General features: G+C 35.7%; 1 protein-coding gene across 1 annotated transcript in view; it reads left to right on the plus strand.

The window, feature by feature from the left end:
- The window catches only part of tesk2 (testis associated actin remodelling kinase 2), a 59,900-nt gene that overhangs the window by 23,168 nt on the left and 10,000 nt on the right, over positions 1-26,732 (plus strand). Inside the window, exons 5-10 of the mRNA XM_030159496.1 lie at positions 1,916-1,964; positions 11,760-11,906; positions 14,759-14,841; positions 19,416-19,500; positions 20,811-20,894; positions 24,847-24,933. Of these exons, the coding sequence (XP_030015356.1) occupies positions 1,916-1,964; positions 11,760-11,906; positions 14,759-14,841; positions 19,416-19,500; positions 20,811-20,894; positions 24,847-24,933 (535 nt within the window). The remainder of the gene's footprint in view (positions 1-1,915; positions 1,965-11,759; positions 11,907-14,758; positions 14,842-19,415; positions 19,501-20,810; positions 20,895-24,846; positions 24,934-26,732) is intronic.

Raw genomic sequence — 26,732 nt, forward strand, 5'->3', positions numbered from 1 at the left:
TTCAGACCAGAACAGAGGACATTACCAAGAATTATAGTGTTTTTTAATAAGCTGTGTTGTGATGGATTTGTTTTAGCGAGCTAGCAAATTAGAAATGTCATATATATTCTTGCACCACCAGGGATTCATTTTGATACCTTGTGGTTTAACTTTGATTTGCAATTTTAATCGTAAATAAAATGATAAAAATATTTAACCCTCTCTTTAAGCCTTCCCGATTGAATTATGTTGCACCTAAACTGGAAACTCCCATTGATAGTGCGATTCAAGTGAAGCTTAAACTTAGACTTCAGGAGTTTTATTTTTGAAACTAAAAAAAATCAAAAACAAAACACAACTTTTATTCTTGTCAATAATGTTCCAGTGTTTATATATTTGAGACATATTTGAGCTTTTCTACTGATTCACTGTGGGAAAAAATAGATAACTTTTTAGTTAGCTAGCAAACAGTATAACATTTAATGAAGGACTAAAGAGCAGTTGACCACTGACACGAATCCCTACTTTTATATTCACTGAATCCTGACAGAACTATGATTTATTATTACTGTTTTGTCTTCTGTTCTTTTGCCATGTTGGCCCATTAATTCTAAAACCTTTTTATAGTTATGATGTCCTGAATATGCACTCATTTACTTATATTTATTTATTCATTTATTTTAATTTGGGTAGGTAAGCATCTGCAGATTGACTGAACTCAATTTGCATCAATAAACAAACTAAAGCAACAAAATGTATCATGTATCACAGGTTTGTTTCTGATTAGACCTAATCTAAAATAAAATTATAGCCTTACTTGTGCAACCCAGTTATAGTCAACTTAAGTATCCAAAAACTAAACCAATGTTGAATGTACAGCATTTATTATAATTCTGTTACAGTCAATGCTTCTCTTCTTTTTATATTTGTATATTTGAAGCGTTAACGTGAAGTCACAAAAGAATAAAGACAACATTTTTCCTAAATTGATTTACTTAGTGCCACAAAAAATGAAGAGCAACTCTGCAACATTCATGTAAGAAATCAAATCCATGCATTTTGTCTTGTTCATTCCAACACCACAGACCTGTTTTGTTCCTTTTTGTTGTGAACACTCATTGTCAAATTCCCATTCTGCTCATGGTTCATGAGTGGGAGAGTGTGTGTTTCTGAACATGCATATACATGCATAAATGTCTGTGTGTATTTAGGCCCATGCACAGTGTGTTTTACAATGCCATCTTTGTTGAGTGTGCCTTGTGGACTGTGTGTGTGCGGGAGCGTGCACACATGCTTCAGTGTGTTAACAAGCAGATACTGAGGGGGCATTGTTAGCTAAAATCCAACAAGGACCCACAAAGTTGATCTTTTTCGTTGCCTCCAGAATTATGAGGCCTTTAACACAGGTCTTGGACAAAGTTATTTTACATGCTGTAATGCACATAGGAACACATTCCTTATTTGATCAAGGAAATTTGCTCAGATAATGTAGATTCTTGAGAATAAAAGCAAGAACATTCTTAAAAAAGAGGCAATAGTGTGTATGTGTTGTTTTTGAAGAATGTAGAAATTGATAGGCAAGGTAAAGTGAGAAGTGGAAGGAATGCAGGTGAGGCCACTTAGCTTTTATCACCGTCCTCTGAAACACAGTCTTGCAGGAACCACTTGTCTGGTCTTGCCCTCCTGGAATCTTAATCTTTTCTTAACTATTCTCCATGCCTTTTCTGTTCACTGTGGACAGACAAGGTCATACAAGTGGTTTAAGTCTTAATTTGTTTAAATTGATCTGAAGATGTTTTGTAAAACTACATAAACCCTGTCTGGCAGCCTCAGTGCTTCCATTTAGTTCATCCCAGTGAAATATTAGTAACAAATGTCGTCCTTCCTGACAAGTATTCAGCATTAACTCAATGTGACATGTCTTTGTGATTTGCAGGTTCATGGGCGTATGTGTTCATGAGGGCCAGCTTCATGCTTTGACAGAGGTAAGACAACACACCATCTAACATTTAAGCTTTTGTGATCAAAGTGAGTCCACTAATGAAAGACAGTGTGTCGAGGAGAGCTTATTATCCAATATGTCTAATGTCTGCATGTGACTGTTGGCACATGACGTAGCCATGTATGTGTATATGTTTTCAGGTGAACATAACATCACGTCATCCAAGAACATAACAGGGTACTTTAACTCTAACCTATCATTGTGAAAAAAGCCAGAAAATTACTAAATTACAAGTGTTTGTAAGGACAAAAAAAAATTGTGTGTATCAGAGAGAGACCACGTGCCAGTGAATTAGACATACAGTATGTTGTAGTTAATACCACACCTTTTGTTCCAAGGCTTGTCAAACTTTCTCAGTGAAAGACCCAAAAACTAAATCTGGTGTCCCCCCATAACCCACTTTGACAAAAATTCTTTAGATGTTACAATAACATCTCAGGTTTTTACTGATGCATCCATCTTCAAAGCACTGCATGTTACTTTTACACAATACACGCACAATACTTTTATATAATACATGCAGTGCATAATAGATATTAATTACATTCTACAATTACAATTAGGGAATTAGGGACTTTTTTTTAATTTTCTGACTGGTGACCCCATAAAAAATGTTCGGCAACCAATTTTGTGTCCTGACCCCAACTTTGGAAAAGGAAGCTATATATTAAGTACATTGATAATGCGTTTAGGCAGGTTTACAAATTTTGTACCCTCAAAGAACTCTGTTCCGCTTGAAAAAAACGTCACCCTCTTTCTAGAAAGTGTTTTTTTTTCCACAAGTCAATATAATCTCATTTCCTTTAGGTGGACCATCTGATAAGAAAATATTAAGTAAATGCCTCTTTACTCCACTTTTAATCTTTTGACTTTCAGAGCTTTTGTTGATTGAACAAAATGTTTTGCCCTCACAGACCGCTTTTCTGTAGTCATGCTTAAGAATTACACCAAGACCAGCAAAAACATACCAGCTAATAACTAATTTTAGCATAAATACGCTATTATATTGTATGGTCTGTCAAACACCGCTGCTATTTAGGCAAACTAGTGCTAATTAAAATCTTTTTACATGACGCAAAGTTCCAATTCCTATCATCAAACACACTAGATGTAACAACATTTAAAGTAGCTGATTTTCATAACTGTTACGCCCCAGGCTAGGGGAACCAGAGCATAACATAAAAATGGCTCCTCTCCTTCTTCAAGCCTCCAATAAAAAAGGACGTGCAGTCACTATACAGTCCAATGTATTTATTTATCAGTACAACAAAAGGTGTCAGGGAGGGCAGGGCCAAAACAACAAACAAAAAGGTTCTTAAACAGGAAACTTCCTTATTTAATAAACAAAAGAACAACATTTTCTAATCTCCCTAACCAGAACAGGAGAAAACTGTAAAAACAAAATGGCTTTCCTCCCCTACAAAAAGTGGACTGTTAATATAAAAAAACAAAGGATCAATTCTCTTTTAACAAAATTTACAATGATGAAAACTAGCTGACAAAATCCTGGTCAGCACTCCCGCATGACCCACCTGGCTGCCTAAAGAAAAAGAGAATGAGTGAACTCCACCAGCTTCCTCCTTAAAAAAACTGCTCCAGCCAATCATCTTTTGCCACCTGGAACACAGGAAATAGGCACACACACAGAGACACACACAGAGTGGAAAATACCACCCTGTGTCCAGGAGGAGAAACAGCACCAACAAAATAATATAAATGACCAAGGGTCATAACAGTGACATTTAGTGCGATCAGTGTTTTCAATAAGTTAACGTTGACTGTTAACTTGGTGGGATTCTCCTTTTGTCCTCCCTGCAAAAACCAAGATGGCAACGGCCAAAAACCTATAAACATAGAGGTAGACTCAGCCATGGCTGTTGGGTCATACGTCAACGTCACCTTAAATTGGTTGTTTTTTTGGTTTTTTTTTTAAAATTCAAGTGTTTGTGATGTGTTTGGGATGAAAAAAAAAAAATTTCAGACTTGACATGATGGAAAATGGCAACGTTGTTGGTATCAAAGCAAGAGACAAAGCAGCCAAAACTGAGGTATCTATATATGTCTTGGGGGGTATATCCTCTTCATTTTTGTTTATTCGTTGGAATAATACATGGAACTTCCCTTTCACCCAAAATTACTGTTCATACCTTGGTGAAAAGTCCTTCAGCGTCTTCACCATGTATATATAGTGTAGTTTCAAGATGACCTATTTTTTGCGAGAGGTCACTGAGTGTGAGAGGTCACTGAGAGCGAGAGGTTACTGAGAGTGAGAGGTCACGTTGCTGATGAAATTCTGTAGTCACTGAAAATGCTAAATATGTATTTGCTATATTTAGCTACAATACTCTGCACGACAACCATTTTACTGGGGCTAAAACCAATGAGTAAAACCTACCCTGAAACACATTATTATGGCCTTGCTGTAATAATCTACAGGTCCAATTAAACTTGTACACATCAAATCTTGGTTAACAGGACATTCCCAAAACAACTAGACCTGTGAGTCATGCTCATGTCAGTTCATGTCAGCTAAAACTCAGGTCTCAGGTCTCAGAGCTCAGGTCTGGATTTTTGCTTTGTATTTTGTTCCATTTTTCCTTATAACTGAACTCTATATATGACCACACACTTTAAGCCCATAGTATATGACTCAAGAAGCTTCTCTCATTTGTTTATGAATACATGTACAATGTGCAAATACATGCAAATGTGGACAGTGTGTGGTGGTGCTTAACACACATTTCATCACACTCTGAAGAAAGCTCTACTGTTAAAGACTCTTTCGCTCACAAGCACTCACACATGTAGTTGATTACACTGTTGTGGAGCAGGTAAATGCAATCATTGTAGTCCCAAAAGTTTAAGGATATGACAACTTTCTGCAGAGAGCTGATGTTGAGACACTAGTGCTTATTTCTGCAGCAGTGAGTCTATGCATTGTAAGACATGTGCATCTGTAGCACATATACATAACACACTGCGGTAGGTCTTGTTTTCTTGCAGCAGTGTAAACAGATCCTGTTGTGTCATGTCAGGGGCCAAACTCAAAGCTCTGATGCTTCATGCTGTTTTGTTACCTGACCCCCACCATGAGGTCGTGCTTAGAGGAAATGGAGAATGAAGTTATTGCATAGCCCCAGGGTACCTTGGCAGAACTCTGCCACTTAAACCCAGACTGCTTTTGTGGACATAAAGACTTTTATATCTGTACTGTATGTAGAATACAGAGGGCGAGGGTATTAAAGCTTGCAGTTTACTTTTTGAGAGTTTACTTTTTCATGAGATGTAAATATCTCATTTGGTAATTCAAGACTACATGACTTTCTTCTAGAGCTATGTTTGTCATGTAGTCTGAAAGAATAATGAAGAAAAATTAAAAACAATCTGGCAAAGGTGCATATTTGGCTTTACATACTATGTAAAAGCATAGCTACTGAAAAATGGCAAAAAGTTTAAGCAAGTTTAGCTCAGCACAAGCAATGAAAATACTGAATATACATTTTAAATAACTTTTCTTTACAGTGGTGGCTCATTAAATAGAGGGCGCTTGGGCTCTGTCCCACCTGTCTCACATGAAGAAGAAGATGATAGGAATCACATAAAATAATTTTACAAAAACATTAATATTTAAATAAACAAGCTATACATTATAGAGAAAGTCTGTTTTGTGTATAATCTGTATTCAAATGGAGTTCAAAAATGTTTTCATTTGTTTAGTGAACAGTCAAGTAGATTAGTCATTAGCAGGTAGATCAGTGGGGAACACGACTGACTATGAGGATGGAGGCTGGGGGTTCAAAACCTGGCAGGAGCAGTAACAATAACATCATTTAGCCCATAGGCTAACTTCTGTTTTTTTAATGCCATGTGATCTACCTTCTCCCCTGGTCGAAATGCATTGTTCTTACTATCAGTGGAAAAGACACTTGGCCAGGGACATGCCTGACTTTAACAATAGAGCCATAGAAAAATGTGCATGTTTGAAGGCTAGATGGGTGAAATTTACATCTAAAAAAAACAAAAGACTGAAAATACATACTCTGTATTTTTATTTTAATTTAAATTAATATTTTAAAATAGCGGTGCATGTGCTTTGGCATATCCTAGTGGTGATGTGTGGTTGTAGCGCATTCGAAAACTGACTGATATACTGTGCCACCAAAAAAATAATTTCATCGGCCACCACTGCTTTACAGATGTAATAATCATAAACCAGTAGCAAATGTTTTCACTCTTAAAATTAAGACAGTCTCAGTCCTCTTCTGGGATATTTTACAAACCATGTATTAGCTTGTTAAAGTAGCTCAATATTAGTTGCAATATAGTATAGTATAGTATAGTATAGTATAGTATAGTAAAAAAAACAGCTATATATGAAGATATATTTTCTTCAATTGTGGTTATATTTCAAATAAAAAAAACATCCTTGACAGGATTGACAGAATCATTCCTAGAAACAAAGCATTTTCTTTTGAGATTCCTTTTTTGCAGTAAAATCTTTGTTAAATTTCATGATAATAAAAGCCTGGGTAACAGCAGATTTATGTTTTACAAAACCGTTGTTTATTAAATATCCCATTTTGTGCAAAGGAGTTTCAGTTTTGTTCCATGAATCATTAATGTTGTGAGGGAGCAAAACTGAAACATTACTTGCAATTCTGTTTTGTTTTAGTTGGTGTTGAATTGTTTATTGTCATTTTTATGTTTATTTCACTTTCCAGGTTTTAGTGTAGTTTTCATTTACAATTATAACCCTGGCTTGCACAATCCCATGGAGACTATTTGAATATGTAAAGATGAATCCTTGTTTTGCCTTTGTGCATACACCTTATTGGAAATGCTAGTGCAGTCATAATCTGTCCTAATGGTAAATCATGACCCTTGGCTGGATTATCATGCTGTTTGAAGCTACTCCCAGTGGCAAACAAGGCCTCTTTGTTTCAGTCTTTCCTGAGGTTTTAACCTGCAACACCAACAGTGCAGCAAAGCAACTTTCATAACAGTTGTGACCAGCCATATGTTTCTCATTTCCTTAACACTATGCATTATACATGATCATTGCAAGGCCCCTTTATGGCCCAAACATGTGGTGTGTTGATGATTACCATGGTTTATCACTAACTCCACAAATACAATCCCCCATTCCAGGAAAGTTGGGACATTTGTTAATTGATTTTGAAACTTTATTTAACTGAAAAATGTTCAAAAACAAGATTTTCATTGTTTTCACTGACCAACTTAATTGTATTAAGTAGTTTGCATGTAGAATGTATGCAGGTGTTGATGCCCATAACGCACTCAAAACAACTTCAAGCAGTGCCTGAATAAAATGGAAGATCATAGAATATGCAAGTAGAACTGTTCTGTCAGATTCCACTGTTATCAGATTTGTTGGTAACAGGTGATAGATCATAGTTGGACCTAAAAGCATCCACCAAACACCTGGTTTTTAGAAGGGTGGGTTGTGGGTCAACATGTTGTAGCAAACTTAAAGACAGAATTGTTCAAAAAGAATACTTTTCAACACATATTAAAAATAACTTCAGTCTCATACAATCTACTGTACATAACAGTGAAAAGATTGGGAGTAGGGCAAATTTTTTGTGTGCCACAACATGTAACCTCTGTGATTCTATGGTAACTATGGATTCAGAAACATAGCCTCAAAATGCATTACACAAAGATGAAAAACTAAAGTAATTCAGTGCAGAAATGATATTTAATTCTGTGGACCTGAGTTTATCTCAGATCGACTGAAAGACTGTGGAAATGTGCTGTGACCAGACAAATTTACATTTTAGTGTGATTAGAGGAAAAATAGATGTTGGATGAAAAAGACCATTCAGTCTGATTACAGTGAAAGGTACAAGACCAGAATCTGTCATGGTATTGGGTTGCATCAGTGTCCACATCGGTGACTTTGGATAAAAATTCCACTTGTGTCCTCAGTTCCCCTGTGATTAACAAGTCTAATAACACAGAGAGGTGATGTGACACAGTAGTAAACTGTGTTGTTTCCACCAAAATCTCAGTTATATGTCTACAATATAATTATCAGGATTTTTTATTTTTTTTCACTTTTGTTAGAAGTAAATTACAGTTCAAAAAAGTTATAGATTTTAGTTTTTAATGAATGAAATGTATGCATGTCTCAGCTTTTCTTGAAATGGGGTTTGTAGGATAAAGGAAATTCCTGGGAGAGATTATTCCAAACAGCAGGGGGGCACGCTGTATGTTCGGCCAGTGTGAGAATCAAATGGTCACTGATATAAATCCGTAATGAGATGATAAAGGAAGGAAGTTGGATTAGTCTGAGTTTTAATTGTCTCCTGTCGAGTTTTCCCCAGTTCCCCTCTACTCCACCCCCCAAAAAAAGCCAGAGCAGGCAGACAACAGATGTTGAACTCCATGGCTACTGAGGAATTTGCTGGACAAATACTCTAATCCTCTCGTGTCTTGAAATGGGGTGTATTTGTGTGCGAGCAATTATATGCTAGAAAAATGGAGGGTATACATGAGACTGCAGGGAGCTCAACCTTTTTAGGTGGCTGGGATTTAGCTTTTGTAGATGCATTGCTTTTCCTCCACTCTTTATTACTACTTTAGCAAAATATATTCTGAAAATAATCAATCACACTGTTTGGCATGTTTATAGTTATGTCACAAAATAATCTAGTTGTTACTCTGCTTGTTCCAGGCTGTTAATGGAAATGGATGCATTCATGTTTAGAATTGTGCAATATGACCATAATCTGATATGCTAATATATCACAAATATATCACTATATACGTGCATTTTCCTCCTTTTTCTTTACACCCATTGTGCAATATGGCTCAATATGGAAGATATTTATGTTTATGCAGTTACAGGAAGCTTTGTTGAAATCTCTGTAGTGCATTTCAGAGTTAATAGTAGCTACTGTTGCACAGTGTTGCAGCTGCAAAAAGGCAGAAGAGTCAGGATTTTCATGGAAAATCTGAACCCAGTGTTCCACATAGAAATCCCTACGCAGGTTTTCATCAGAGATGGAGGAAACAGACATTAGCTTTGTGCAGAACTTAGCTAATGACAAAAATGACCAGCTCTCAATACAGAACATATTAATCACATGCAAATCTTCCATAGTGAAGCGCCAAGAATGGAGCACAATTTATTATATTAATGTATTAAATAGAAAACTATTACTGTAGTATACAAAATAAAACTTTCCCAAAATGGGAATATGGTCAGAAATCTCAATACCACATATACATTGATAATCATGTTAGTGCATTATATACCAAATACAAACGGTAAACTATAACTACAAATTAAGGCTAAAAACAGAACTATAATAAAATATATAAAAACTGACCCCCTCTTTTGTCTTGGCTGATTAATGCATCTTCTATTTCATTTTCCCTCTCCTGCATTTCCTGATTTTATCTGCAAAGCAACATCCCAATGACTGAAATACTGAAAATATTTTACCTACACATTATTATGTAAGTTTACATTAAATAAATGTCCATCCCTGCGATGATCCTGCGATGGAAGTTGAGTTAGACTCCAGAAGCCCAGTGGAGGGTCAGAGGATTAAGTGCTTTGAATAATTGATGAATTTATGAACATTACAACAGAAGTGGTGATGCACAGCAATTGACATCTATTGATTTCATTTACAGACGCTTAGTGCCCAACATTACACACTGTGTGATTGGAATGTTACTGTAGCTATAGAAAGTGCTAGATTCAGTTGATCCTGACCATATTTAGCATGGTTTGTTGCAGGGTTTTCCATGCGAAACTGAGTAGAACTTAATCATCAAAGCAACTTTTTCTAATGTGAGATCCTGGGTTTTAATCCAAACTTAACTATTAAGTATTAAGTCACTTATATTGGTGTTTGTTTTCCATTTGTGAAGCTGCTGTCCTTCCAGTTTCTTTTGTTGCTGTATCAGCTATAAGCTGCACACTCTCTATATATAGCTACCCAATACACTTGAGATTGGAGAGCACTACAGAGATGGTATGTCTGCATTCAGCAGGAATATTTATATAGAGCTCTGGGGAAATAATGAAATTTGTCTTTGAATAAGTGAGCATCTCATTTACTGATATGTAATTATTTTTTTCATACTTATACAATGTTAAGTTACAATATTAAAAAAGTGTAAGTAGTATATAATAGTATTGCGTGAGCCTGTGTGAATAAGTAGAACTTCCCCCCTCCTTTCCCATCAGCCCTCTGTCCTAATTCTGAGTCTGTCACTCAAACCAATAACCACTAAACCAGACCAGCTCTTTATCCCATCTTAGTTCTATCTAGTTAACCACTGCTGTTCGTGATATGTGACATGGGATTAGAGTGTCTGTGTGTCTGCATGCAAGCAGCAAGGTCAGGAAAATTATTTCTCGGACCAAGAGCGATGAAGTGAGTGCAGGATCATGCAGTCTTTTAAACCCACTGAGCAGATTTGCCTCCTTGGCTGCCCACTCTTTCGCCTGAATAGATGGTCAGGTGGCCCTCAGTCATGTTTCTGTTTAGGCGTCCTCTCACTCAATTGAACACACTGGTCAATACACCAGCTAGCCAACCAGGCAGGAAGTCAGCCAAACATAGTCTGTGCAACGCTTTAGTCAGTACCTTTTCAACGTGTTTGTGTGTTTCACTATATTTTTCTTGTCATTTATTGCAGTAGCTTACCAGTACATGGTCAAATCAGCTTGTCACTTAGCTCGGAAATTCAATGATTATATAAACAACACATTACTAATACTATTACTATACAGTTGATATTTTTACTCCATTTTTACTGGGTTAACTTGGGGTCATAAAGTGATAATTTCAATTTTATACCTTATTATGTTTTAAATATTCTATGGCCCTGGCTAATAAATGATTGGATTGGACCAGATCAGTGGTGACCGTACATTCCAGCCATGTTTAGGATGTGTTTTTGTGCCGTTCTAAACACAGAAACCAGCAGATGATCCCTTTTAAATAAAGTCTAATGCATGCATACTGCAATCACACCTCTCTCATCGAATCAATTCAGCAACTTAATCAATATTAACCCTTGCAGTTGTGTTTGTTAACAACATAATGTCAAAGTTGTAAAACATATAAGTGTAGTGATAATAGCTACCTGGGTTTCAGACTATTTGGCAGACCATGTAATCCAATATGAATTAATGCTAACATCAGCTGATACAGGTAAATTACACCGGTTATTTTAATTGGGCACCAGGAAACTTCACGATAACCTTCATAAGTCCTTTGACAGCTTTGTTACCTGTCAATCAAAGTGGCCACTCCCTTAATTTGTTCATAACCATGTGGCTTTGGATAATCTAATCAGGTAATAGAAAAATTCACACCCTGTAGAGTTGTCTCAGAGGGAGAAATGGACTACAGAGACCAACGCCATTGTTTAGATTTTTTAATATTTAATTTAATTTATTTTTTGCTGTTAGGCCAGTCATTTATGACCCACTTTACATTTTTCATGGGTTGAGTCGCTTTTGGGGCCAGCTTGTAGTGGACATTCAAGTTACTGCAGTTGACACTTGACACTCCATTTTCAGCCTCAGGTTGAAAAGTTGAAATCTGCAACCTCACTTCCAGATATCACTAAATAATAATAAATGAATTAAACCAATATGGAAGTCATAAGTACTAATATATACTGTGCAGTCTGATCAAAATGTAGCTTATAATATAATATAATCAAAGTAAACCTAGCTAGTGTTGTTGTTTATTTATTTGTATCTCTCTCTTTCTTTCTCTGTCTCCAGTACATCAATGGTGGAAACTTGGAGCAGCTACTGGACAGTAACAAACACCTGAGCTGGACTGCCAGAGTGAAGCTGGCCTATGACATCGCTGGTGGACTGGCCTACTTGCACTCCAAAGGCATATTCCATCGAGACCTTACCTCCAAGGTTAGCTTCACTAATTGGTTGTTAGTGCTAAGAATAGAATTGCAGACCTGCTCTTGGTCCCAATGTACCAAATTATTGTTAATGCTACATTTGTATCTGCATTTTATTAAATCAGAAGTCCTATTTCTTTTTTAATTTAAACAAATTCAGTAAGAAATGTAGTATTGAATGATGTCAGAGGTGTTAGATGGCCCAAAACACCTACCTGTTTTCTAGTGCTAGACCTGATAACCTTTTTATAAAGAACACAGTGTCGCTGTCAGCTGCAGTAATGTGTACCAGGCAGCGTCTAGGTTTCCAGTTTGACCCAGAGCCATGTTGGCATGGGGCTGCTAAGGCAGAGGGACAGTAAACACTCTGGTGTAAACCCATATTCATTTCCTGTCTTAGCTCATACGTGATCATGGTCCAAAAAAAAAAAAAAGAAGGAAGGGAAATAAGGACACATTGAAATGCCTGTTTGTATCAGTCACAGGAAAAAATGACATCTGAATTAAATAAACATTAATTAAATATTATGGTAAGTTGGCATGTTGTGCATAGTAAATGAAACCATTTTTACAGTCATTTACATACATTATATTTACTTACATTTCCTTACAGAGATAAATGAGTGAGTTAACCTTTAACCTTTATAATATTACATAAACCAGGTAAACCAGACATTTTGAAAAGATATACAATGGATGAATCACAGCCAATTTCATTGAAATGATTGAAATTCAAGTGGATGTGGCAACCCAAAAGAATTCTCCAGTGAGCCATCTGTATGTCACAACCCAATCTTTGTATTAATTAAAGTATGAAACTGTATTTCTAAAGCTTCTCTGACCCAAAACATGAAAGTGTATAGACAGAAATAAAAATGCTTTCAGTGTTTTTAATTTCACATCATGGGGGCTTGGGCATTAGGGCTATGGTTTTACTCATTTATGCATATTATGTCATTATTTTTAAATTGTTACACTGCAAAAATAGATATTTCAAGAAAATACAAAAACATTTTTTTGGGAAATTATTCATATTATATAATATTTGAGCAGAGGAACTCGATTATTTTCCTTATTTTAACTCTGACAGCATCTGCACAAGTCGTCTACTTGAGAATATGAAGTCTGTCTTAAATATGTGTTTTCTTTTGATTGTAAAAAAAAAAAAAAACACAACTTGTTTAAATGAAGGCTTTTTCTAGCCTTAATGTCCTTTAAAATCTCTCAGTGGCTGTATTTTTATACTGCCTTGTAAGGAATTTAGTAAAGCAAAAAGGACTTTACTCATTGCAAGACTTTTTTTTTTTTTTAACCCAAGACAGTTTTGTCATAAGTTTCTGTTTTACAGTGTCTTTGTTGATCTATAGTATATATTTTAATCTGAAGTCATACTGTGATGGACACTTTCTTGATTATTAACCTAAAACCTGAGATTGCTGATCATTTTGAGGTGAGTATATTTTATATGATTTCGTCGCTCAGCTCAGTGTCACTGAATCCGAAATAATCACTAACATAGTGAACATTTACGATGCAGCCATTATATAACTGTACAAGCCGATACTGCCTTTGGATTTGTGATTTGATTAATTTTGCAGCTCAAGACATAAATTCCCAAAATAGAATAAACATCTTGGAATCCACATAAAACCACATACTGGATAATAAATGGCACCACATGGTAGAAGATAATGTTACAAGGACACTGACAGTATAAACAGGCGGAGGCACATAAAACATAAATACGTACAGTATATGTGTATACTTCAGCATGGCTTACACTGAGGTGCCCTCAGCTCAGGAGGACAGAAGAAGAAGACTGTAGTCATGGATGGGACTAACGGATTAAGTAGTGAGCACATAAAGTTTAGATAAAACCTAAACATTGAGCTGGTGTCAGTAACTATGATGACCAAAGGGTAAATTATGACATGTTGTGGGCCAGGGGATTGTGTTAAAGGGGTCTAACAAAAGTCCAGGTTCTGGTTTGCTGAGTATGAATAAGCTGTTTGAGTAAAATGAATGGTAACAAACAGTGATAGAAGAAACGTTCAGGTAATAACAGAGGGTGAAAAACCACATTCAAAATGTTACTTTAGTTGAAAGAAAGTACTATCAGTAAAATGAACTTAATGTATGAAAAGTCACTCCCTTCATAACATTTTCATCCAAACTTAAATAACCTTATGGGACATGTGAATAAATATATGTCATACAGTTTTTGGTGATATGTTTATCTTGCATGATTGTGTTGCAAATGCGTTACAAATAACAGAATAGTAATAATAAAGCAGTAGTATTAACTATTATGTTATGATGTTATGATATGCACGACGTGTGTGTATGTAAAATCATAGGATAAAAGTTATAATAAAGTGATAACAGTAATAGTATTCATAACAATTATATATAATGATATATAAGTAATAATAATGAGTTAAAAAAAAATATATGGTATATAATTTTCTGTCATTCTGTTTTTCATTTGTTTTCATCTCATGTCGTAAATCACATCAAAAACATCAAACACGCCTCAATTTACTGGACAGAAGTATTCAAGTCGGTCAGACAAATGTAGGGTACCTAAGTGAACATTCCACCACTGGGGGAACAAATATTGACATTTGATTATAAATGCTTCATTTCATAAGTCCAGACTGGGAGAATACGTGTTTAAATGTTAGTTTAGTTCTTGTTTTCAGAGTCATTTACCATGAGAACAAATACTGATGGTTTTAAACTCAAGTCAAAATAGGAAGTAGCACTCAGCCTTATACTGTTAAGGTTTGTAATCTCTTGTCACAACTTCCTCAACTGGGCATAAGTGTTAATGTTGATAATGTTTCTTTCCTCTATTCATAGAACTGTCTCATCAAAAGTGATGACAATGGCTACTCGGCAGTGGTCGGAGACTTTGGACTGGCAGAAAAAATCCCCACCAATGTGTAAGCAGTTTTCACCAATGAAATACACCCAGTCTTAATCTGTATTTGTCATGAAGGTCTTTTTACACTTTTTTATTTGTCTAATTCCTTTTCTTAAAGTCTAGCTTTTCAGTCATCTATGTGGTTTTTTAGCTCATTGGTTTTGTCATAGATTAGTTCTTATCAACCCTGTGGCCTCCATTTAATACATCTCTGCTGATAAGAACAGACACTCTAAAATCAACCAGCCACCAGCGGACTGACAGTGGCTGGTAAGATTATAAGTATATGGAAATTATATCTGTTTAAGCGTTTAACAAAACTGGTTAAAAGAAACTACTGCTTAATTAGCTAGTCACTGTAAGCTCTGCCCCCTAGTGTCCAAAAATATTATTGTATGCTATTTTAAAACTTCATGAGGCCACATCAAAAAACATTTCAGAAAAGTCAATAAAATAGGCACAGAGTATTGAAATATTGTGCTAAAGAATGATTAATTAAACCTTGTAGTTGATTTGAATGTATTCTGTGATTATGTATTGATTGCCAAAAACACTACTCATTTTTTGAAGACTTGTGTCAAACAGTGGTTTTTTTTTTAATGTTGTGTTTAAAACCTCACCGCAGATTGTAAAGGACCGCTGGTGTGTTCAGTTTCCCTAGAATTAGCAATCAACAATATTTTGGTTCTCTTACAGCAGGGGTGTCAAACATGCGGCCCGGGGGCCAAAACCGGCCCGCCAAAGGGTCCAATCTGGCCCGCAGGATGAATTAGTGAAATAAAAAAATTACACTGAAGATATTAACAATCAAGGTTGTCAAAATAATTTTAGTTCAGTTCCATCTAAAGTGGGTCAGACCAGTAAAATACTATCATAATAAAGTATACATAACGAAAACCACATATTTTTCTCTGTTTTAGTGTAAAAAAAAAAAAGTAAAATTACACAAAAATGTTAAAATTTACAGACTAGCCTTTTACAACAAATGTGAAAAACCTGTACAAATATGAACAACCTGAAATGTCTTAAGAGATTTAAGAGTAATTTTACCAATATTCTGTCTGTTATTAAATGTTTTGTGCATTTGTAGATGCACTGTGGTCTGTATGTTGTAATGAGCATGTAAAAATGAGAAGCTGAGGCCAAATAATGGCATAAATTGTTAAAATTGCACTTTTTTTCTGGATAAATTTCATTTTGGTCATGGTTCATGTTTTTCCATATTTTTTTAAAAGATAGTTTGTAGATGTAGAAATTTAATAATATAATCTTACTTTTTTCACTCTAAAACATAGAAATTAGACATACAAATTTTGGAATTGATATTATTTATGTATTATTATGTTATTATTTTGATGATCCGGCCCTCTGCAGGTTATATTGGGCTTTATGTGGCCCCTGAACTAACATGAGTTTGACACCCCTGTCTTACAGTATCACAGTATACGCTGGCTGGCCAAACAAAGTCTCCACCTGGATTTAACTCAGCATATAGTTCACATCCTTCCACTGAATAATTACTGCAGTGATTAATGTGTTTCAGCTGCAACAAGTTCTTTAACCCTTTAACTGATGCGGTGGGGAGTTTCTCATTTCTTAAACAACCATCAGTTTAATAGATGCATAAAGACTGGACTGTGTGTCAATGGATAAAAGTCACATGGTCTGATGAGTCCAGGTTAACCCTGTTGAAGTGACTGAAGCGATGAAGGGATTACCCATCATGCCTAGCGCTTATAGTACAAGTGGGAGCAGTGTTATAATCTGGGGTTGGTTCAGCTGGTCAGGTTTAGGTTCAGTATTGTCATGTGTCCATAAAATGAGTGCAGCTGAACCTGAATGTACTGAATGACCAGGGTTTTTCATATTTTTCAGACATAATATTGTCTTTTTTTTAATCAGACAGGATAGAACATGATGTTGAATACTTGGAACTCCTGTACCATGATGTGTATTGCATCACCCCATGCGTGCCATTCAGCACCCCCAGATTTTAGCAAATAGTAATAATTTCAGAAAATAATCATATGTGCCACTTTATAAGATTTGTTGTTTCAGCTACTCTACTTTTTATCTTGATCCGTAATAAAACACACAGCTCAGGTAACCACTCCAGACACCTTAATCAACATCCCATTCAAACTGGTTAGACACAAGCACTCTGTTAAATTAAATTTATGATTAACTTGAAGACAAAAAAGTGCACACATTCCACTGCAAGATGCAAAGTCAAGTTCTGTGTGTCATAAAAGAATTACAGTAGTCCAAACTAACCAAAATATTGTTGGAGAATAATGAGATTCTACTTCCTGTATCTAATCAGTGAAATTAGTTATTTAAATAGCCGTGTTCATCACTGTACTGCGTCAGGTACTTACTGTTGTTTAAGACTTTGAGGCCCATAGCAAATTGGCTAACAGCTAAAGAAGCCAATGTTAACTACCAAACAATAAGTAAAACTAGGAGAAAGCATGATGACCAGGTGAAAACTACACAGCTTTTAATCTACACGTAATGTAAAACGACAACAGTGTCATCATGTGGGCACGTTATCAACTATAATTTATAATAGTGCTCTGTTTGTAATGTTACGAAAAAGAGGGGGATTTTTTTTTCTATTTCTCTAGTTCCTTTTTTTAAGGTGTAGCTTTTCATCTCACTAACGTGTTTTTGTCATAGATCAGTTCTCATCTACCCTGTGGCCTCCATTACATTTAATACAGCTGACAATAACAAAGTGATATAGGTGACTTGGTAGTTCATCTTGTAGAGTGTGTATCCTGTTCGACATGGGTTCAATTCCAACCTTTTTCTCCACATTTACTGTCTCTCTGTAAGCCCAAAAACAGAATAGAAAAGCATACAATTCTAGCGTACACTGGAAAACCTTTAAAAATGAGTAGCTGTTAATTACTCCTACATCTGGTTAAACATTAAAACAGTCTTTATTTTTATGTGGTTCACTGTTTATGCACTTTTACACACCAGTTACTATTTTATGGTGGACTTAACGCCTACTAAGGGCTAACAGTCAGATTTATGTTGGAACTGCTTTCAACTCTATCTGAAGTTAGACGTCCCATTCCCTCCAGGCGACATTTTAACTGAGGTGGTGCGTGTGTTCAAGAGGAAGATGGATAGTTACATGAAACTAAGCTGATTGGACCATTTCACCAAATACTAACTGTGTCTTAACTTTTCTGAAGTGAAAACATTAGTATTGTGTAGAAATTGAACATGAGTTTGTTTTCTTTGCATTCTTCCAGGTCTTTAGTGATTAGGGGTGTGTATCGGCAAGAATCTGGCGATACGATACAAATCACAATTCACGATACGATATATCACAATATATCAGGATACTGTTAAAAAGGCAATTTTTTGTTTGTCTCTTTTTTTTTTAATGATTATTTCCTTGAAGAGTTGAATTACACCAGAAATATGCACAAATACTAAACACATTTTTATTTGATCAGAACAGGATCTAATGCTATATCACAAAATGTTCCCGTGTTAAAACTTAAATTCTGTTCTACAGACATTACAGTTTAAGATCCTGTTCAAATGTTCATATTCTTAGAACTAACATTAGAACATTTTTTTTGTGCAATCTCAACAAAGGAATTAACATTATTTAATAAAACAGTGTTAAATAATGAAAAATAAAATATAAACAAAAATGAAAAACAAGAAAACAAAATGAACCTCCACAATATCTGCATGTGAATAGATACCTAAAAATATCAATACAGTATCAATACAGTACTTTATAGTATTGATACAGTATTGTGAAATGAAATATCGTGATATATTGCAGAACCGATATTTTCTGTTTTTCGATATTAGTGATTGCACTTTTTATTTTTACAAGGTGTCATTTTCTACAGTTAAGTGTTGTCAGTGACAGTATTATACTGAGAAGTCCTTGCAGTAGTTTCTAGAATCAATACAAAAGTTTGTTTTACTCAGTAACTAAACTAACTAAAAAAAACAACAACAATGGTCTCTTCTTTGTTCCAGAGCAGCAGGTCACCATGCTGTTCATGCTTACTATGTATATTTTTCTGTTTTAATTGTGTTGGTATTTACATGTCACTGAAGTGTGTTCCTCCTCATCATACCAGGCACAGGGTTATTTATTAACACACAGGTCAGACACTTAGATTAACAACAGGCTGCACAGTTCACATTCTGCACTTTAGTGTTTTGATAACAGGAGGATACTATCTCAATGAACAGCCATGTTTTTAAGACACATGCCACGGACCATAACAGAGGAGGAGGGGGATCGGTTTTCTGTGTGTTATGTAACCGTCTACAGAACCTAAGACACGCTGCACTGATGTTCCTAATGAGCAGGTTTTTCATATCAACACAGTAGACACAAAACAGAAATAAACCACACAGTTTTTTTTATTCAGTTCTAACATTACAATGCAGGCAGCTATTTTAAAATAATACCATTCATAAGTCACCTCAAAAGTCCCTAAAGTGTTATAAACGATGGGCCCGATATAACTTTGTCAGTTCGGTGATATGTAAGATGACAACATGTTGTATGTAAACCAATCTGTGTGTTCTGTGTGTTGTGTGTAGTGCTGAAGGAGAGAAGCTCTCTGTGGTGGGATCTCCTTTCTGGATGGCTCCAGAGGTGCTGAGAGATGAGCCCTACGATGAAAAGGTACCATCACACGGCCTGACCTCTGACCTTTAGTGCCAGCCATTAAGGCCCTGTTTACACCTGGCCTTTAACAACAAGATGGTTCACTGGAGTCATTTCTGGTTTCAGGGTCCTGTGGGTTTTCCAATGACCCACAAAGGAGAACTGAACACATTTCAACCAATCTTGTCACCCAAAAGTCACCCTAGAACAAATCTGATCCATTTTTCATGGGGGTGTCAGAGCCTGTCCTGTCAGCTCCCAACATTCACACCTATGAGTGATTTGGGTGAACCATATAACCCATTAAGGTACACGGGAGGAGAGAACCCATGTAGACATAGGGAGAACATGAAGGAACCCAGGACCTTCCTCTGAACTTTCTAACATTAGAAGGACAATAGAATAGGATAGAATAGAATAGAATACGCTTTTTAATTGCACAGGTTGTGTAACAAAATTGCAGGTGGTCTCTGCCAGCGACAGTGCACTATACAACTAATAACAGCACAATAAAATACATATATATATGTATATACACACACACACACACACACACACACAGGTACATCTCAAAAAATTTGAATATCATGAAAAAGTTCAATATTTTTTGTTCCTCATTTCAGAAAGTGAAACCCATATATTATATAGACTCATTAGACATAGAATGAAATATTTCAAGGCTTATTTCTTGAAATGTTGATGATTATGTCTTACAGATAATGAAAACCCAAAATTCAGTGTTTCCAAAAATTTGAATATTGTATAAAATCAATAAAAAAGGATATTTTAAACAGAAATCTCAGGCTTCTGAGAAGTATGTTCATTTCTATGAACTCAATACTTAGTTGGGCCTCGTTTTGCATGAATTACTGCATCAATGTGGCGTGGAGGTGCTCATCCTGTGGCACTGCTCAGGTGGAATGGAAGCCCAGGTTGCTTTGATAGTGTCCTTCAGGTCATCTGCATTGTTGGATCTGGTGTCTCTCATCTTCCTCTTGACAATACCCCATAGAATGTCTATTTTATCTTTTTGATGTTTGTTATTTATATTCTCCAGTGTTTCATCAGAGGGGGGCCCTGTACACCAGGGGGCAGCTGTGTACTCTGGTGGCTGTGGCCCTTTCCTTTCCTGGGGGGGGGGCCATGACTGATTTTTAAACTTATATGTAAAGCAGTTTGTGCTACGTCCTCAATGTATGAAAAGTGCTATATAAATAAAGATTGATTGATTGTACTTTTTTTTCATGATACAATCACAGATGGAACTGCTTGATGCTATCAAGTACTGAAAAACATCTTGTTTGAGATGGATGTATGTGTGATTTCAGGCTGATGTTTTCTCCTATGGAATAATCCTTTGTGAGATCATTGCGAGGATCCAGGCTGACCCTGACTTCCTTCCACGCACAGAGGTCAGTGTTCCCCTCTACTATAACCTCCCTCCTCATATTCTTATAGATGACTTTGCTTCGTCTACAGCAGGTTAATCCTTGTTATATCCTATCTCAAGTTGTTTATACAAACTAATTTGTCATAACTCATTACAGAACAGGACAATATTGTGTTCGAAGTAGACTTGTGTTGTACCATTACATTTATGTGACAGGATATGACAATGTGAACACACTGGTTTGTTTTAGTTACTGCTGAATGTCAAGGAGGACTAAACCATTCTGTTTCCATCCAATGAAACAGATCGATTGCTCTGAACGCTATTTTTTTCCAGTTTGCTTTTGACATATTTACTGGTCTGTTGTGGAGTTTGAAATTTAACTGGTATTTGAAGATGCAAAAACGGTTGTTGTTAGTTATCGTTTGTATCAGTACATAAAAGAAAATAGCAGATATCTAATGGTTAGATGTTGTGGGATGTTATGTATTCAAAATTAGAAGGTGAAGTCAACTGGATGAAAAAAATATCCATGAATCCCAGCAAATTCTGTGGTTGGACGGCCCTCGTTGTAGGTCATCAAAACATATTGATAAAATGAATTTAACCAGTCCTTAATACAAATGAACACAGACTTTAAAGTATTATAGCAGCACTTTGTAAAAAAGAATATTTTTTGCACAATTTAGCTGCAACTCCACCTTTATTTAAGGTCCAGTCTATAAAATTTACAGCGATTAAGGATGAAATGGAATAATGGTAATATAGTAGAGATCAAAGTCTAGTTATATTTCCTTTGGTTTGAAATGGAGGGAGAATATAGCCCTGTATCTCTGTTAAACATATGTTAGTATCTATAAATGGTATAGGTCCTCTTCCACAGAACCACACCACACTGTTTCTGCAGTAGTTTAGTACTGACATTTGAACTATAGCAGGTTGTATCCTTTATAAATGTACTTTTCCATCACCTAATCAAAATCAGAAATACTGTATTAATTCCAGGGTGGAAAATATAAATAAATAAATAAATAAATAAATAAATAAATATTCATCATCATCATCGTAATAATAATACAAGTCAACTGCCATTCTTCGTGTAGATTTCAGACACCCCTATTGTGGACTGTAGCATTCTTAAACAAGATGGTGCTAAAAGCAACTGAGAACCAACTTGTTCATTCATTCTCGATGGTAAATTCGGTTCTTCTGTCATGATACTGATGTGGATTGGTAAATGTAAGTAGCTAGCAGACGTCCAGCTTGTTGAAAATGTATTATTTTACACCCTTATTTAAGTGTTTTGTTTGTTTATGGATTTAAGCTGACGTTTTTATACATTCAGTTACTTACCATTGTTCCACTGAGGCTGGTACAGTCCATATTAACATTAGCTAACTTCTTAGCAAGATAAGTTAAGTCTGTATTTAAACCAAGCTTATTACATTTTTGTGAGGTAAAATTGATTAGAATTTTCCAAGGAGATAAATTCCCTTTATTTCCATTCTCATTTTATTGTGAAAAATAAAATACAATTAGTGACAGTGTTTTGCAAGTTTACACTTCACATGAACTTGTTCACAATTCAGTTCATACAGAATAAAATAAATTAATTCACGTTCATAGTTCACTATCAGTTGAAAACTAGTTAACGTTAAGTTCATTTACATTTTTTTCAAAGGGAAGAAAACTATTTCTGAGCTTATCTTTCCAAATAAACTACTTCTTATTATTGCCCATCACCACTATCCCCAACTGTTGTGAATATTATTGACACCCGTTTCATGGATCCCAGCTGAGGCACTAACCCCATATTACCAAGGTGTTGCCTGGACCTAAAACATTCAGAATCTTACAGAAAGTCTGAACTGGTTCAAGTTCTTTAGTTATAAATATGTTACAACTATTAAAATCTTAAAATTTTATGTCAAAATAAACCTATTTCATGAAGTAGGATTTAGGCTGTTTGTAAATGTATTACTTTTGTTAGTAATTATTAGTGTATTTCAATGAACTAAACTCCTAATTTGTTGGATAGTAGATAATGTAGCCTATTGAGTCTCCTTTTGTCACTTGTCTTGACCTTGAGTGTGTGTTAGCCTCACTTATCTTGTGCTTTAACACTAAACGTGGAGGCAAGTGCAGCTCTTCATTTTGATGTGGTAGTAGACTACAATGGTCATAGAAAAAGTGAAGGGAGTACCCCCCGATTATGGAGGGCGGCTAAAATTTGCTTAGATGTCTTATTTATGTCTTTGGTGAAAAAAATACGTTCTACTTTTTTGGGATCCTGCACACCTCTAATTTTGGATGTGCGTGTCGTTCACCTTTTTTCATTATTTATGTCTTTGTGCATAAGAAATCAATCTAAGTGAATCCACAAAGGAACTTTGTGTTGGTAAATGCAAGTTCTGCAAATGGACAGGATTTCAGTTCTGTTCAACGTGTTGATGCTCATATGAACCATGTTTTCAGCTCAAAAATGTCCAATTTCATCACAATTAATGCTATATTTTCATGTCACAAATGGCCAAGGCATATTTGAACTGAATTTACCTGAAAAACAAATCTTCTATTCTTTTAGATTCCCCAGTTTTTCTTACCAGATTCTCTCCTACATATCACATGTTTTATTTTTACAGGTTGCAATATGGAGTATGGTGCTGATCCATCCTGCTTATGCTACACCAATACATACATTAAGAATGTCACGCATCACTTTTTAAATCAATAGTTTTCTAATAGTAAGCATTTTTATAAAGAAATAACAATTCTATATTGTTATTTACTCTTTAGTATGATGATAAACTATACAATAAATAATTATGATACTAGTTTTTGCACAGGGATCATTAGTGTAAACGCTGACATGGCTGCAGAGCATCAGTCTGATGGGATCCACAACAACCATGTCACATCCGTCCACTGACACATTTTGTGTTTTTGTGTCAGCTGTTATTGTTTTAGATCCACAATACAAACATTTATGAATAAGAGGATAATTAGCAATAGTAAGTCTATAAGTTTATTGCTAATAAAGTACTGGTACTGACCAGAGCATCATGGGTAATGTCACGTCCGTCCACCAGTTATTTATGCTCTTCCTAAATGCTATTTTAAGAATTCTATTCTAATTTATTTTCTTCTATTCTGTGTTATTATTTTATATTATATGCTATATTCTGTTCTATACTGAATTTATTAATTTCTGTGGTATGGTATTTCTGTGCTATTAATTTTATAGGTGTTAGGGTTATTATACCATATTAACCCTAACCCTATTATACCATATTCAAAATCCAATATTTCTGAAAATATAGCTTCCACTGTCAACTAATATCAGTAGTCTGTGCACAAATGTATTAGCATTATTTCAACACAGTTCTATGCATTTCTTACAACTTTTTTTTTTTTTTGACAAAAATGGCCTCTCATTTGACCCCCTAAGTAAATGTTAGCTGAGGGGTAATTCACATTTTGATCCAAAGCACAAAGAAAGCTTAAAAACAAAACCTGTTGAAGGTCACTGAGGACCACATGCAGCCCTTAGATCTGAGAAAAGTCATCCAATTAGTTCTGACGCTCTCCACTTTGGTTTTACATGAATTTATTTTAGATGGGGCTCAAAATAACTTGTGTGCTGCTCCTAATAGTAGGGAAAAACCTGCACTTATTCACGTACTGTTATTTTTCAACAACAGCCAAAATGTAAGAGTCCCTCCCCATCTACCTGCTGGTTCTTTGTAGAGTATTTCCGCCAGGCTTAAAATTAGATCCAAGTTGACGGTTATTACTTCCTCAAATATGAGAGATGTTGGCAGTGAGCAGGGTCATGTTGGAAGGATTAGTGTGACATGATGCTGGCTGTGGCACAAAACTTAGACCATGTCTGATATTATGAAACTCTGCCTATTTCAGAAAGCTCTGTTTGTATTTCCTGATATCGTGTTTTTCTATCTGGTTTTTGTAAACAGAATTTTGGCCTGGACTACCACACCTTCCAGCACATGGTGGGAGACTGTCCGCCCGACTTCCTCCAGCTGGCGTTCAACTGCTGCAATGTGAGTCTGTCACCGTCTGTGATGGAGACACTTTTCTGTAACAAAGAACAACTGTGTTTGTCATAAACCTGAACAGGATGCACTTGTATAACAGTATCTGTAGTCCACCTGATACACTGAGTACATGTCGGTCCTGTTTTTTCAGTCTACTTCTACACAGCTCTGGAAAAAAATAAGAGACCGCTGCAAAATTGGCACTTTCTTTGATTTTACCATTTATAGGTATGTGTTTGTGTAAAATAAACATTTTTGGTTTATTCTCTAAGCTAGGGACAACATTTGTCCCAAATTTCAAATAAAAGTATTATTTAGAGCAAGGATCTCCAACATGCGTCCTGGGGGCTAAATGTGGCCTGCCAAAGGTTCCAATCCGGCCCGTGGGATGAATTAGCAAAGTGTAAAAATTCCACAGTCAAAGCTGTGGAACTCATTTTAGTTCAGGTTCCACATACAGACCAATATGATCTACAGTAAAATAATAACAGCAGAATAACCTACACAAAATAATGACTCCATATTTTCTTCTCAGTTTGATGTGAAAAAAATAATATTACATTATGCCTATAAATAATGACAACTTCTCATTTTTGTCTTGGTTTTTGTCCAAAAATAACATTAAATTATGAAAAATATTTACAATATTTACAAACTATCCTGTAACAATAAAATGCGAATAACCTGAACAAATATGAACAACCTGACAATGTCTAAAGAAAATTAAGCACAATTTTAACAACTTTCTGCCTGTTACTAAGTATTTAGTGTCTTTGTAGATCTGATCCATAATGCACATGTAGAAATGGTAAGTTGAGGCAGAATATTGTTAAAATTGCACTTATTTTTCTCAAGAAATTTCTTTTTTTTTCAGGTTATTCACATCTTTTTTGTTTGGATAGTTTATAAAAGTAAGTATTTTCATAATTTAATGGGGTTTTTTTTGCACTAAAACAAAGACAAAATTTTGGAGTTGTCATTATATATGGGTTATTATGCTATTATTTTACTGGTTTGGCCCACTTGAGACCAAATCGGACTGAATGTGGCCCCTGAAAGAAAATGAGTTTGAGACCCCTGATTTAGAGCATGTATTTGCAGAACACGACACATGGTCAAAATAACAAAAAAAATGCACTATTTTCAGACCTCAAATAATGCAAAGAAAACAAGTTCATATTCATTTCTGAACAACACAATACTAATGTTGTAACTTGGGAAAAGTTCACACATCAGTATTTGGTGGAATATCCCTGATTTTCAGTGACAGCTTTCATATGTCTTGGCTCTCCACTACTGCTGTTGGATGACTTTGTGCAGCTCCTGGCATAGAAATTCAAGAAGCTCAGCAATATTCAGTGGTTAGTGACCATCCATGTTCCTCCAGAAGTTTTCAAAGTGGGTTCAGGTCTGGAGATTGGGCTGGCCATGACAGTGTCTTCATCTGGTGGTCTGTCACCTACACCTTTATGGACCTAGCTCAGGGGTCAGCAACCCTGGTCCTAGAGAGCAACTATCCTGCATGTTTTAGATGTTTCCTTCTTCCAGCACACCTGTGGGTCATTATCAGCCTTCTGCAGAGCTTGATGATAGGCTTATCATTTGAATCAGGTGTGTTGGAAGAGGGATACATCTAAAACATGCAGGATAGTGACTCTCCAGGACCAGGGTTGCTGACCCTTGACCTAGCTGAAAACCAGTCCTCTGAGTTTGGGAACATTGTCAGAGCAGAAGTCCGGTAGTTTTCAGTAGTTATTTTTGGATTCCAATTACTTGGATAGTGATGGCCACAGTAGTTGTGTTTA

The sequence above is a fragment of the Sphaeramia orbicularis genome, chromosome 17 (genome assembly GCF_902148855.1).
Source record: "Sphaeramia orbicularis chromosome 17, fSphaOr1.1, whole genome shotgun sequence".
Classification (NCBI taxonomy): domain Eukaryota; kingdom Metazoa; phylum Chordata; class Actinopteri; order Kurtiformes; family Apogonidae; genus Sphaeramia; species Sphaeramia orbicularis.